Raw genomic sequence first — 15,719 nt, 5'->3', positions numbered from 1 at the left:
AATGCTTGAGTGAAAACAAAACTTATTTGATTAGAATGAATTGAATTAAACTAATTTACATTGATGCTCTATTATATACACGGTTACAGAGCAAGCAACAATCAAAACTAATCTAACCAACTTCTAACAAACTAACCAATTCTGGTATGACAACTGTACAGCACTAAATACTCTCACGTGTATGCTCTCTCACGTGTCAATCACTTATGCAAAACACTGTCGTTTTCCTTTAATTTCCCTTTCTTCTTTTGCTTATAAACCTTGTCGTTTTGGTCATCTTCTTTCTTCATTTCTGTATTACTCTGTTTCATTCTTTCTTTCACAGTAACATATTCAACACTCCCCCTCAAGTCATGATTTACAGAATCATTGGCTTGATCATTTGAAGTCTTCAGAGTTGGGGAGAAAATATCAATTAAACCCAAACAGTTCATCAACCTGCTAAACGTTGGAAGTCCCAAAGCTTTGGTGAAGATATCTGCTGTTTGAAACTGGCTTGAAACGTGAAAAGTTTTAATCACACCCTCTGTTATCTTGTCCCTGACCAAATGGCAGTCAACCTCTATATGTTTTGTTCGCTCGTGGAAGACAGGATTGGTTGCTATGTGTTATGCAGCCTGGTTGTCACAAAAAAGCTGAGCACTACATGGATGATCAACTCTTAAATCGCGTAGCAATTGAAGAACCCACACAACTTCACAAGTTGTTATAGCCATTGACCTGTACTCTGCCTCTGCTGAAGATCTAGAGACAGTACATTACTTTTTAGACCTCCATGAGATTAAGGAATCTCCTAAGAACACACTGTAACCCGTAATTGATCTTCTAGTATCAGGGCAACCTGCCCAATCAGCATCACAAAAAGCTTTTACTTGCATTTTGGAGTTGCTGGAGAAGAATAGACCTCTACCTGGAGTACCCTTCAGATATTGCAGCACCCTATTAACTGCTAACATGTGAGGCTCTCTTGGTTCAGCTAAAAACTGACTCAACCTATGTACTGCATAGGTGATGTCAGGTCTGGTTAAGGTGAGATAAAGCAACCTTCCTATCAACTTCCTATACTGACTTGCATCTGGAAGTAGCTTTCCCACATCTTTTGAAAGGTGCAAATTTTGTTCCATTGGAGTTCTAAGTGGTTTGGACCCCAAGAACCCTGTATCCTGCAGAATTTCCAAACAATACTTCCTTTGATTCAAGCTTATACCCTTATCACTTCTTGCAACCTCAAGACCCAGAAAATACTTCAAGGAACCTAAGTCTTTCAAGCCAAACTTAGTGTCAAGCAAATGCTTCAAGTCAGCAATACAGCTAGGATCATTACCAGTGAGCAAAATGTCATCCACATACACTAATAGGGCAGTAAAAGAAGTACCTCTAGTGTATGTAAAAAGGGAATAATCTGCCTTGGATTGGACAAATCCAAAATTCAACAAAGTGTAAGAAAATTTTGCAAACCATTGCCGTGAGGCTTGTTTCAATCCATAGAGACTCTTGTTTAGTTTGCAAACCAAAGGACCACAATTAGAGGAAGAAGTACACTCCCCCTTACTGTGAAAACCAGGTGGAAGGCTCATGTAAACCTCCTCAGACAAATCACCATGGAGGAAGGCATTATTGACATCCATTTGGTGAAGAGTCCATCCTTTCACAGCAACTAGAGATAAAAGAATCCTAACAGAAACTGACTTAGCTACAGGAGAGAATGTATCAGTATAATCAAGGTCTTCTCTCTGTGTATATCCTTTAGCAACTAAGCGAGCCTTATACCTTTCAATGGACCCATCAGATTTGTACTTAGTTCTGTAGACCCACTTGCAGCCAATTGGAATCTTACTAGGAGGAAGGGTGGTTAGAGTCCAAGTGTGTGTGAGTTCTAGAGCTGCAATTTCAGTGTCCATAGCAGCTCTCTAATGAGAAGACTGAACAGCCTTATGGAAAGAGGTAGGGTCTGGTGAAGTGGAGTCAACAGCCATAACAAACTGCTTGTAATGTTTGGTAAGGTTAGAGTAGGTAAGGTAGGCAAATATGTCATAAGGTAGGCCAGATGAAGGTGCAGATGGTGAGGAAGTGACTGATTTGCAGGTATAGTCTTGAAGGTATGAGGGAGGGTTGTGAGGTCTAGTGGATTTTCTGAGGGGTAAGGGAGAAGCTGGCCTAGAGACATGCATAGGAACAGTATCAATTTCAGAATCAACAAGAAGTGTAGGGACATGAGGAAGTGATGAATGAGAAGAAGGACTAGAAAACTGATCTGCAGAAACAGGATCTGCAGAAACAGAATCTGTAGAATCAGAAGCTGCAGAATCAGGAAGGACAACACCATTGTTGTTTAAAAGAAACCTCCTAAAGATCCATTGCTAGAGACCTGATTGACAGAAGCTTTTCCTTTGTGCTTATATCCTGGAGGGTACCCGTGTAGTTTGTAGCATTTATCTGCTATATGTCCAACAATCCCACAGTATGTACACACAGGTCTTTCCTTCTTCAAATTACCATTCCTTCCATTCTGGTTCCCATGAACCACACCCTAATGACCTTGATGACCTTGAAACCCCTTAGAATTTGAGTTGTTAGCATACAAAGCTGTTGGTTCTATGACCAAATCAGCTTGACCAACTTGCCTACGTTTTTCTTCTTATAGGATCAAAGAATAAGCTTTGTTCAAAGCTAGAAGTGGCTCAGTGATCAAGATTTGACTGGTAATAGTGGAATAACTATCATTGAGTCCCATGAGGAATCGAAAAACTTGATCCTTTTGCTGAGCACACAGCTGATTTCTTTGAGAACCACAGATACAAACACAGGTACAAGTAGAGAAAGATTGATAATGCACAAGTTCATCCCATAAAATTTTAAAGTTGGTGAAATAAGAACTCACTGATGATGAACCTTGTGAAAGCTTTGAGATTTCTTTCTGAATTTCAAAAAATTGTGGAACATTTGGCTGTGAGAACCTATCACGCATATCAATCCACAAGTCCCTTGCAGTATGAATGTACATGACACTGGTAGCCAAATCTTTACTCAAAGAGTTCACCATCCATGAAAGAATAGTGGTATTTGCTCTGTGCCATGCATTGTACAAAGGATGAGAGAGATCAGGTGTAGAAATCGAACCATCAAGAAAACCAAATTTGTTTCTACCACTGAGAGATAGAAACACAGCCCTTGACCAACTTAGGTAATTTTCTAGGCCGATCAACGGTTAGGAAACCAGAACAACATCAGATGGTGGAATGAAATAAGGGCTCGAAGGATTAATGTTCACATCTTCCATTGAAGGAGCTTGATTGGATGATCTTCGATTTGCAGTATCAGAAGTGTTGGAGGGAAGAGATTCTGAACCTGAAGTAGTGTTAGACGCAGAAGCCATTGATGAGCTATTCAAGCTCTGATACCATATCAAAAGGTTCTAGAGAATGCTTGAGTGAGAGAGAGAATGCTTGAGTGAAAACAAAACTTATTTGATTAGAATGAATTGAATTAAACTAATTTACATTGATGCTCTGTTATATACACGGTTATTGAGCAAGCAACAATCAAAACTAATCTAACCAACTTCTAACAAACTAACCAATTCTGGTATGACAACTGTACAGCACTAAATACTCTCACGTGTATGCTCTCTCACGTGTCAATCACTTATGCAAAGCACTGTCGTTTTCCTTTAATTTCCCTTTCTTCTTTTGCTTATAAACCTTGTCGTTTTGGTCATCTTCTTTCTTCATTTTTGTATTACTCTGTTTCATTCTTTCTTTCACAGTAACATATTCAACATATTTGACTAACATCACTACTCAAACACACTCTCAATGTAGGTCCTCAATCGTGCTGCACTTAAAACAGAAGGAGATGTTGGATCTGATGGTTTGTTCACAAAACCTTGGAGGATATGCATTGTACAACAGGTAGAAGATCTCAAAACCCTCATTAGGATTTCTCCATTATGGTCATCAAATATATTCTTAGGTACCGCAATAGGAGTCTTAACTAGTTTGACAATACTCCAAAAGCTTTAACCATGGACCGCCACCTCGGACCTCATTTCGAAATTCCTGCTGGGTCTATCCTAGTCGTATGTCTAATCACCACAGCCATTTTTATTACCATTATTGATCGATTCTTATGTCCAATGTGGCAAAATTTGACTCATAAGTCTCCTACACCCCTCCAACAAATAGGATTAGGCCACGTGTAACTTTCTAAGTATGACAATTTCAGCACTAGTGGAATCAAAGCGGCTCGAAATAGCTCATGCCTACCATCTCGAAGGCCAACTCGGGTCCATAGTGCCCATGCTAGGAGAAAGTATATCATGTTTCAGTAATATCAATTCAATATCTATTTTGGTATTTCCTACCCAATAAATGAGTGACATATGTTTCAAAAAACCATATTAGACTAGTCAAATCCAATAAATGATTAATTTATCTTCCCGATAGTATAAAAGATTGTGATTAATTTATTAGAGTAGTCTGATGTGGTTTTTTGCAACAAGTGTCACTCATATATTGAGTAGAAAATACCAAAACAGATGCTGCGTTGGTATTATGGAAACATGGTATACTTTATCCCATGCTAGCCTTATGGCTAATTCCACAACTATTTGAGCTTGGCATTGGAGAAGCATTTCATTTCCAAAGACAAGTTGCATTGTATTATCAAGAATTTCCACACTAAAAAGCATAGCAACTGCAATGATTGCAATAATTGTCGGGATTTCTTTTAATATGAGCACCACTTTGATTGATGTTGTCCAAAGGGTCACTGGATGGTTACCAAATGATATAAATAATGTAGGAATTATACTTAAAAAGTAATAATTCAAGAGAAACAAATATAATACATCTATCAATTAACAATTATATCATGTGCATATATAATAAAAATCAACAATAAGTTGTGAGAAACTTACATACTAAATTATATTATTTAAGGACCTCACAAGTAATTAGGATGCTCTCTCTAGTTGGTCAGGATTAATAGGAGCATTCTTTCCTCTTCTCACACACCTTGCAAGTGTGGCCTTGATAATATATATAATATTCAAAAAGGACATGACCAGCCATAAAATCATTTCTATTGTAATCAAAATTCATGTAACAGATATGTTTCATTCATTAATAAACAACTTCATTAATTAGATTCATTAATGAATAAGTTCAATAACATATTATTACTTTTGTAACTCCATACTAACACATAGATTCATCTATCGTTCATATCCAAAATCACTATAATAATAGCACCTCTAATAGGAGGCCAAGTTACTGGCAATGACACGATAGATTTATTAAGGCCAACACTCAATGTGCATGAATCTCATTATGAAATGACTTTTGAGATTATTATGAAAGACTAGCCCTTATTGTCTTCCATAGTCTGAGCAATTTTAACTTACACCTCCTTTCCACCATAATCCAATGATGTACCTGTTAGAATATGCTACATCATGATGGATATAGTCAAGTCAAGGACTATAATGAAATGATCCATAATCTTAGTCTACAATATCAAGTAGACATATTTCAATATTCCAATATTTTACATGATAAAAATATTGCAAAATTTCACAAGAAATTTTGAATAATTAATTATTGATAATAAAATATCATGTTGGGCCACATTATTCTAACAAATAATGGGAGGCTAGATAATATGTATTGGTTGTTAGTTGTGGTGGGAGTGATCAACTTTGGTTACTACTTGGTTTGCGCTTCTTTGTATAAGTATCAAAACGTTGAAAAGGTTGAAGATAGTAATTATGGTACTAATAAGTGATCCTCTTATTGAACAATGCTAGAGGCTTGAATTTATTTCTGTAGCCGCTTTATGCATGCCAAGTTTTCGTTAGAACAATAATGGAGGTTGTATTGATCTTTTGCCTTCAATTATTTGACCCAAAAAAAATTATCAACTGCATAAATGAAGAAAAGTAATAGGGAGAGAAAATAAGACCTTCAAGTATTGTCCAAATCATCCTATATTCTTGAATGAAAAGGTGGATACTGATCCTACAAATTACTTTCAGGACCTGGGCCTCCTTACCTCTATCAAAATAGTGCATGCTAAACAGCCGAAGCTTGTGCTATAAAAATTATAAGGTGGCCGCTAATTAGCATAACACATTGTACCCTCTTGTTGCACTTTTAATTGGGTATTATTTTATTTGGGAGTTTTAACTTTTAATTACAGTATTTTTCAAAAGGTTGGGTGAATTGACAGTAAATTGTTATTTTTAATTTTTTATGTTTTTTGACACTTAGTTTGAAGTTATTAAGGAGTACTGAATTCAAATAAAATTCTATACTCCAAGTGCCGAATTTGCAATATATGCTTGGTTGGCAATTTTGGGAAATTTTGCATGATGTGGCTGGTCTAGATAATGGTGTGTTTTAAGTTAAAACACCCATTAACCCTCACTCTGCTTATAGAGGTTATCATCGTTTTGTGGTTAATCTGTTCTAGAAAACCTATAATTGTAATTAAAAAAAAAAAAAAAGATTTATAATATACTTTGGTCACATATCATTGTCGTGTGTTGGCATCAAAATATATCCGCAATGCAGTATATTGACAATTGCTACTGGGTGAAAGAAAATCTGGCTTGTTTTATGCACCCATATCTTGAGTTAGATTCTTAGGAATCCGAAAAAGGTCGAATCGAAATGCCACTGGGTGGAATAGCGGATCAAATTATGTAGCGTGACAAACTCAGTTTTGAAATTTGCTTTGATGCATAGTTCATTGATCCTGCATCCTCATTTTTCCATTTTGCTATTGGGTTGATTGTCCGTGGATTGATATTGTATTGACTTGGGATCATATATCTAAATGTTTAAACTATTATTTGTTATTAAAAAAAAAAGATAATCTCCAAAAAAAAAAAAATTTTAAGAATATAGTTCTCTCACTTTTTTAGTATCGATTTATTAGTATCGAGTCATGTACATTTAATTCAGCCCATCAAATGTCAGGTTCCTATAAAATGGATGGACTCGATACCCTACTTGAAAAAAGATACTTTTTAGGACCCCTCGAGATATCACCTCGATGTCGAGTCCAATTTTCCAAAAACCCCAACGCCTAAGTCTATGTTTTTGCGTTTCTTCCTTGGCTTATTCTTATTTCTTAGTAGCCATGTTGTTTATTTTATTTACTTTTGTTTTATTCCCTACTTCTAGTCACAATTGAAATAAGAGCAACATATAAGCAAGATACTAAATTAAGACGCCTTTAACAGCTCATATTTTTATAAGGGTTTAGAGTGCCCATAACTTTGAGTTCTGGTCAAAGTGTCAATTAGTTTTGTGGGGTTGTAGAGCCTAATAATATGCATTCACCTTCTATACTGGGCCTGAAACCCATGATGAGACCCATAATCGCATATGAAAAAGGCAATAGAAATCATAGTAGCCCAAGAAACTGTGACGAGGACAATTCTGTCCTCAGCTGGCAAGGCCGAGGACAATATAAAGAGACTTACCGACAAAAATCACCTTCTAAAGTACCTCGGGGAGAATATAAGTATAGCAAGCAGGCACTATAGAGAATAGCAGCAGAGCAATTTCAGGAAAAGTCACAGCCTCCACATTAAATGTTCCACAATTAACACTCTGGTCGCATTAAATGTGAAAGTGATACCTGAGCAGTGGCTTTTTAGACTTACAGCTACTATAGGAAGATGGTTGATGTGACAAAGATCAACAACAGTAAGTCTAAGGTGCACGTGTATGGTGGAGATAAAGGAGGAAAGTAGTATATAAGGAGGAAGAAGCTCTGAGAAAAGGGGATTGAAAAACTTTTCTAAAGAGAAAACATTGTAGCAATCTGTATTAGCTTTGTAATCATTGATATTATAACTCAAGAAACACTGAGGGGAAGCTCCTCAGACTTGTGCCGAGGTCTGAATTCCTTGCCCCAGCCCAGATTTATTTTACTTAATCATTTTCCAAACCATCTTCAATTGTTGCTGTACTTACCAAAACCCAATCCTTCAGCCCATTCTCTATAAATTTATTGTATTGGGCCTATGGGCTCGAGCTCGCTTATTCCTCAAGAAAAGTGCTCAAACCTAGCCCTTACAAGTATTTTAACTCAATCTGATTTTGCTTTGATTTCTAATTTCTTTAACGGACAATTATGAGTTTTAAACTCTTTTTAAATTTTAATTAATTACCATATTTTGAAAATAGATAATTTACTGAATAATTGGAAAATACCTAATTATTCATTTGATTTATACATGCATTATTTTTTAAAACCAATGGTGTTATGACCCCAATAAATTGCCAATATTTTTTTGAGGAACCGATTACATTTAATTATTTACAATTGTATTCATCTATGAGATAAAATTCCAAAAGGAGGGTTTTTTTTTTTTTTTTTTTTTTTCCTCTATTTTAGGTTAGGTTTTATTACCATTAAAATTTGATGTTGTATGATCTTAACTAACGACATTATGCTTGACAACAATTTAAAGTTGTTATGAGTCATATTTTTTATATGTTGGAATATCTGAGTTAAAACGCATTTATGATGTAATTGAATCTTAGTTTAGAATGTCTCTAAAGTATTCAAGTGGTGTCAATTAGAGACAAGTCAGAACTAGCTCAAGAACTACTCAATTCAGTGTTAAAATTTTTCTCTCAAGTGATTGCTTGCAGCAGCTAGGGGAGTGCAATCAACTTGCTAAAATCGACTCAATCCAACCCAACCTGATGGGTTTGGTCGGTTTATAGGGCTTGGTAGGTTGGGTTGGGGTGTGAATTTTTTTTTTTAAACAGTGAGTTGGGTTGGGTTCAGGTAATAAGATTCACAAATTCGCCTAACACAACTCAACTCACCTATATTTAATATATATATTTAAAAATATATTATACAATCTTGTTATTTACTTTTTTACCCTCTTCTCAAATAAAACCCAAACCCTAAGTTCTCCTCATTTCAATCTCCTTCTTATCTCATGTTTCTCTCTCCGCTGCCACTCTCACTCCCAGCTATTCTGAGCCCTAAATTAATAAAATTCAAAACCTAAGTTCTCCTCATATAGTTTGTGTTGATTTGGAATTATGCTTAGGATTATTTGATTGTAATTTTGCTCTTATTTGTGTTGGTGTTGTTCTAATGCCCAATTTAATAATAATAATAATAATAATAATAATAATAATAATAATAAATAATTTAAAAAAAATTGTCAAACCTATAGATCCAACCCAATCCACATGTGATGGTGGGTTGGGTTGAAAACCCTCCAACTCGACTCGACCCACACAAACCCCTAGTAGCAGCCAATCTATCGAGGTTACTTAAACATCAACAACAAGCTCAATGGCAACTAATCAATCAAGCTTCAATTAAGTAGAATTCCAAGATGACTTAAATACTATTTTTCAAAGTCAACATCATACAAAACATAGACACACATCATTGAGAAGTTTTTGCGACCTTTGTGCTCCTAGGGTTTTTTACCGAGCTACTTTTGGTTCATCCATTGAAGTGTGTTGATGTGAAGAACTTTGCACCAACAATCTAAGTCAATTATAACTTGTTGTAGGAAGGCAGTCACGTTGATAAAAGATTCGTACAATTGTTAGCTACGTTTATAGGAGATCCAAGCTAATAAAAGAAATCGATTCTCAATCAAAGTCCTCTAAGGATTCAGGATTGGAGTTGAACTAGTGTTAGTAAGCTCTACAATTCGTAAGTATTTGGGATTGGGTAATCTCTTGTACTTCCAACCTCTATTTTTGATTAGTAGATTCTTCAAGAGTGGTGACCAATATTATCACTCAATAGGGTTTTACCAGTGAGGAGTTTCTCCATCATAACTATATCATTATGTTAAATTTAATTTTAATTGCACTTAGTTTTGCAGTATGGTTATTCCCATCACATTGTAATTGAACTTCACATGAAATTGGAGTAATTAAGTCATTGGGCTCATTATCTTAATCCAAAAATAAAAATTCATAATTTACCCTTGTACTATCAATGTTGTTAGGGTGAATTATGAGAAAGTTTATACACACAACAAATTTGACCCCCCCCCCAAAAAAAAAAAAAAAATTTTGTTTACAGGCAAATAACAAGTAGTAAGTAAAAAAGTGATATTAGTGATGGATCAAAATAAAAACTAGTAAAAACTTACTAACATAACAATTGTAAAAAAAATGTTGTGCAGTTTTTTTTGTAGGTGTATAATTACTTGTGAATTATAGGATGAGAAATTAAGGCCTGTTTGGTAACGTTGTTTAAAAACTACAACACATATTTTTACAACACTTTTTCACTATACGTATTTTCACAACACTTAAATAATATTACTAAAAATATCTTACCAAACGGCCCCTTAAAGTGGCAGTAGTTGTATCAATTTTAAGTTTTGAACGCAGGATGTCCGCAGCTGGTGCAATAAAAGGTAAAAACAAAGCTTTTTTTTTTTTTTTTTTTGCTGAATGGGTAAAAACAAAGCTGAATTTAGCTCTCTCACCAACCGTCATTCCACATCATCTTATCATCATGCAATAAAAAGTACTCCCTCCATCCCTCTTTTTTTTTTTTTGTCCTTTATTCTATTTTGAGATGTTCCAAAATATTGTCCTGTTTCTAAAAATAAAAATTATTAATTTACTTATTTAATTTTTTGATAATTTTTTTAAGAGTAGTTTTAGAAACTTATACATTTTTAAAATGTAGATAAAATAATAAATGATATTTTCTTAAAAAGTTTGACTTTTCAAACAGTATAAAAAAAAATAGGACGGAGAGAGTAAAAACTAAGCTCAATTCTGCACTCACCAACCTTCATTCCACGTCACCATTGAATTCAGGTGAATGGGTAGCATATATTATACAACCAAACTTTCTGGTGAAACTCCCAAAACCAAAACCAATCAACGCGTACTAATTACTAACGCATTAGCATTACCCGATTAAAATTAAGGTTCAAATCCTTTTTCTCTTACTTATTTTCATAATTAAATTATTATAAAATAAAAAATAAAAAATAAATCTCCCGAAAGCAGCATGGCTTGCCACTTCAATCATCGTTGTCCATTTCGAGGTCACTTCAATTCAATACAAATTTCAATAGAGGCTGTTCCCTCTGGAATAAATTTAGTGAAGCATATATCTTCCATTAACAAGCAACGATGCTATTCTGATTTGAGTGATAGAAAGATACTATGGACCAACTAATAATAAATTAATAGCCTTTCTTTAATCAGCATCAGATTCTCACGACAACTGACCTATCACCTATATCAACTGGTTGCGACTTTTGACAAGCTATAACTTACATCGAGTTGTATGATATTATCACTCTCTGCTTTTCTGCATTGCCATTGATTTGGACTATTGCAGCAATCAAGTTCTGCCATCACCTCATGCCTACTGAACTCAACAGTAGGATATAATACTTGTTAAAATTTCTGTGTCACGAATTTTCTTAATCAACAAAACCAAGCCACACATGTTGAGTGGTAGGGACCCATATGGACCTACTTTTCGACATTATATCTAAGCTTCTAAACAAGTTGTTACGTGCAACATTAAGTATCACAATGGCAGCAAATGAATTCCAAGAGTCCAGCTACGCCATAGAGGGGAGACACTCCTCCAATGATAAAGCACAAATGTCAGATACTCACAGCGAACGTGGTGGTTGGATCACCTTCTCCTTTATCACTGGTCTGTCTCTCAGTCTCAACTTTATTGCTCAAAAATGTGTTTGCATGTTTGTCACGAAAATAGCTGAGAAATGTATTTGGAGCAACATTTGCAAAATGTTGATCTTCCTGGTATCTGTTTCCCATGTTCAGTTCAATTTATATGAGACAAATATGTCTCCAATTTCTGGCCTTGTATTTTTCTTAGAACATTTGAGAACAGAACCAAATATGCCAAAATCCAGGGACACTGATTGGCTTGACACTTGCTGCTGGAGGATGGGGAACGAACTTGGTTGTATATCTGATTGAAAAATTCCATTTCAAGGGCATCGTCGCTACTCAAATAGGAAACATTGTTAATGGCTCCACCAGTCTACTTCCAGTCCTAGCAGCAATCATTGCAGACTCCATGTTAGGCTGTTACTCTGTCATCTGGATTTCTTCTTCTTTCTCTTTCCTGGTAATGTACTTAATCTTTTTAGCTATAACGGTATCGGAAAATCGTATTACACTCACTATTGCACACTCTTATGTATACTCCCTTTTGAAATCTTGTTTCAGTCCATGTAGCAGTCAGTCGATATGGCAGTGTGTAATAAAGAGCGTGCGACTATTAGATACTACTGAACAGTTTACTTGAACACAAAATACAAACTCGCTAGGTGCCTTGTGAAATTTATTCTAATTGAAAAACGGATTACGAAACAAGCTCTATTGTAGTAGCCTAGTAAACAGCGTGTGCACTAAAAAAATATTTGTTGAATTTTCATGATTCCAGCACTACATTTTATTTGATTTGTTATCATTCATTTCTGGACTACTAATTCATAATTATAATTTTTTGACTAGAAGATTGGATAGTTAAAATGCATCTATGCTTACATGGGAAACAAATAATTCTAGCCACCTCATCATGTTAGCCTTACCCTCAAATAACCAAGAATGTTCTGAAATTATTCCTCACTAAAGTTGAAACTACCGACACTTGCAGGGCAAACTACTTTTAGCCTTGACAGCAGCGCTCAAATCCCCTGAGGCCACAAACATGTGCAAATGGACCAAGCTTGTGCCCAATGCCAACAAAAATCCAATTTGCTGTCCTATATATGGGTATAGTTCTAGCAGCAATTGGGCAAGGTGGTACACGCTCTACTATAGCTGCAATGGGAGCAAACCAATTTGACAATGCAGAAGATCAAGCAATTTTCTTTAACTGGTATGTGGTCATATTGTATGCCTCTGCCGTGTTAGGTTCAACAGTAATCGTCTATATTGAGGACAGTTTTAGTTGGGCCTTGGGGTTCGGCCTATGTGTTGTGGTTACTCTCATAGGCTTAACCATTTTCCTGTTGGGAAATCGTTACTATCGACATATTAAGCCTCAAGGAAGCCCCTTTACAAGCTTAGCTCGTGTTATTGTTGCTGCGACTAGGAAAAGAAAGATCCCAATTTCATCAAAAAGTGGGGATTACTACAGTGAGCAACTTGGGAAAGTGGAGAAGGTGGTTGCATTGCCCACCGAAAGTTTCAGGTAAAAATTGTAATTACATAAAATCTCAAACTTTCTTAGTTAAAAACCGTTGTAAGAGATAGCAAATAAAACAAAAAAAGAAAAATTAGCTTGGCGCCCACTAAATACACATATCTAAAATTTAAACTTAGAACCCCATAAAAAAATAAAAATAAAAATAAAAATTCACAAAATGTTAGAAAATATAGCTATGAAAAAACAAGTTTTGATTTAACAATACAAACCCTAAAAATTAGCAATGACAAAAATTAAATAGATAGAGTAAAAAAAAAAATCTTACAAACTATAGAATCACGCAAATTGCGTTATTCGCGAATGACTTTCTTGACCGAATAACCCACTGGATTAGACTATAGCAATTGGAGAGGACTTACGGGCTGCTCCAACGGTTATTATGCATGACCAACGGGCAGCACATTAAATGCCCCCAACGAGCTGAACAGAATTGAGCTAAAAGTATAGCAATTTCTTCAAATTGGAGAGGACTTATGGGCTGCTGCTCCAACGGTGATTTATAGCAAATTCTTCAGATTGGAGAGGACTTGTGGGCTACTCCAACGGTCATTATGCATTATGCCCAATGGGCAGCACATTAAATGCCCCCAACGGGCTAAACAAAATTGGGCATCCCCAACGGGTTGAATATAATTGGGCTAGAAATGCCCCCAGTGGGTTGAACAGAATCGGGCGTGCATGCCCAACGGGCAGCACATTAAATGTCCCAATGGACTGAACATAATTAGGCTAGATGGAAAAGAAAGGAGAAAATGATTCAGCCCAAGAGAGATACAAATAAGCCTAAACCCAACTCAAGTCCAACTCTAACACCTAACCATCTTTCAAGTTATCACTTAAGTTATGCTATGTTTATAAACCGACATAAAGACTCACCTCTAACCAATGGGACACAAAACAAAGGTTTAGTGTTTGAAAGTTGAAACACACATTCCGAACACAAGAATCATACTAATTGCTTTTTAAGAAAAACTGGGAAATTTTTTATTTTGATTAATTATTATGTGCTAAGAAAACTTGATAATGCCATTACTCAAAGCAGGTTCCTAAACCGCGCAGCATTGAAAACCGCAGGAGACACCAACTCAGACAACTGCACTGCAAAACCATGGAGGCTATGCTCAGTACAACAAGTTGAGGACCTCAAATCTTTGATTAGAATATGCCCAATACTGTCAAGTGGCATTTTCTTGAGCACCCCCATAGGGGTCCTAATGAGCTTGACAGTCCTACAAGCTCTAACTGTGGATCGCCACCTTGGACCACATTTCAAAATCCCAGCAGGATCCATGATAGTGTTTATACTAGCCTCCACAGCCATCTCTCTTACTCTCATCGACCGGATCCTCTATCCTATTTGGCAGAAGTTGTCTCATCAGTCTCCTACGCCTCTCCAACAGATAGCACTTGGTCACGTGTTCAATGCCTTCGGCATGATTGTGGCAGCACTTGTTGAGTCTAAGCGGCTTAAAATAACTAAAACACAACACCCTACAAATGAAACAAATTCCACCATTCCCATGTCAGTATTGTGGCTGGTGCCACAGATGGCTGTGGTAGGCATAGGAGAAGCATTCCATTATCCAGGACAGGTCACACTCTACTACCAAGAATTTCCAACATCACTCCGAAGTACATCAACTGCAATGTATGGAATGATTATGGGAATTGAATACTATATGAGTAATGCTGTGATAGGTCTAACTCAGAGGACTACAGGATGGTTACCGGATAATATAAATAATGGAAGGCTAGACAATGTGTATTGGATGTTACTTGTGGTAGGGGTTATCAACTTTGGTTATTATCTAATCTGTGCTAGGTTTTACAGATATCAGAATGTGGGAAAGGAGAATGAGAATTATATCTCCGATCGATAAGTGAGGGTAACTGTGAGTGCAATAACTAGCGTGCCATAATTATTATGTATTTCTGTTGTATCCATGATGGTTTTTAGGTAAAAATCTACCTTACAATTCTGTAAAACAAATAATTGGGTTGTCATTTTTACATTTTTCCTTTTCTACATGTCAAATTCTATTTTGTCAGTAACAGAGAATAGCGCAGTAAAAACTTCATTCCTCTGGCTATGATAATTATAACTGGACACACACAACACCTGCTGTAGCGTGTGTACCCGACTTGTAAGAGAGGAACATGATTTATGTCACATACATATATTTGATCTGTTCTCCATAGGATTATTTACAACTAAGGGCATATATCCTATTGAAAATTCAGGTTAGTTTGAAGCCAGAAAATCAAATTGGTAAAACAAAGGACTTAAAAACAAAGGACTACAATTCCCACTGGATAAACTCCCACAAGAATCAGTAATACCATTTGCAAGTTTAAGTCCCAAATCTAAAACCTCAGTGATAGGACTGCCCCCGACATAAAAAGGACTTACCACTTATGTAATTGCTTATTAGACAATATTTTCAATGTACTTGTCTCAATGGAAATTAAAGGAACACACTCGTGAAATTCACTATTTT

At 35.9% G+C, this 15,719-nt stretch overlaps 1 protein-coding gene across 1 annotated transcript; it reads left to right on the top strand.

The window, feature by feature from the left end:
• Positions 1-11,418: 11,418 nt before the first annotated feature.
• On the top strand, positions 11,419-15,233 carry LOC112009378 (protein NRT1/ PTR FAMILY 2.7-like). The gene is given in 5 exon segments (XM_065781843.1): positions 11,419-11,694; positions 11,918-12,135; positions 12,667-12,705; positions 12,707-13,206; positions 14,264-15,233. Coding segments are annotated over 5 exon segments (1,791 nt in total). The 5' UTR covers positions 11,419-11,498; the 3' UTR covers positions 15,102-15,233.
• Positions 15,234-15,719: the final 486 nt, after the last annotated feature.

The sequence above is a fragment of the Quercus suber genome, unplaced genomic scaffold, assembly GCF_002906115.3.
Source record: "Quercus suber isolate HL8 unplaced genomic scaffold, Cork oak 2.0 scaffold_280, whole genome shotgun sequence".
Lineage (NCBI taxonomy): Eukaryota > Viridiplantae > Streptophyta > Magnoliopsida > Fagales > Fagaceae > Quercus > Quercus suber.
Note: the sequence above shows the minus strand (reverse complement) of the source record. Positions and strands in the feature narration are given on the sequence as shown.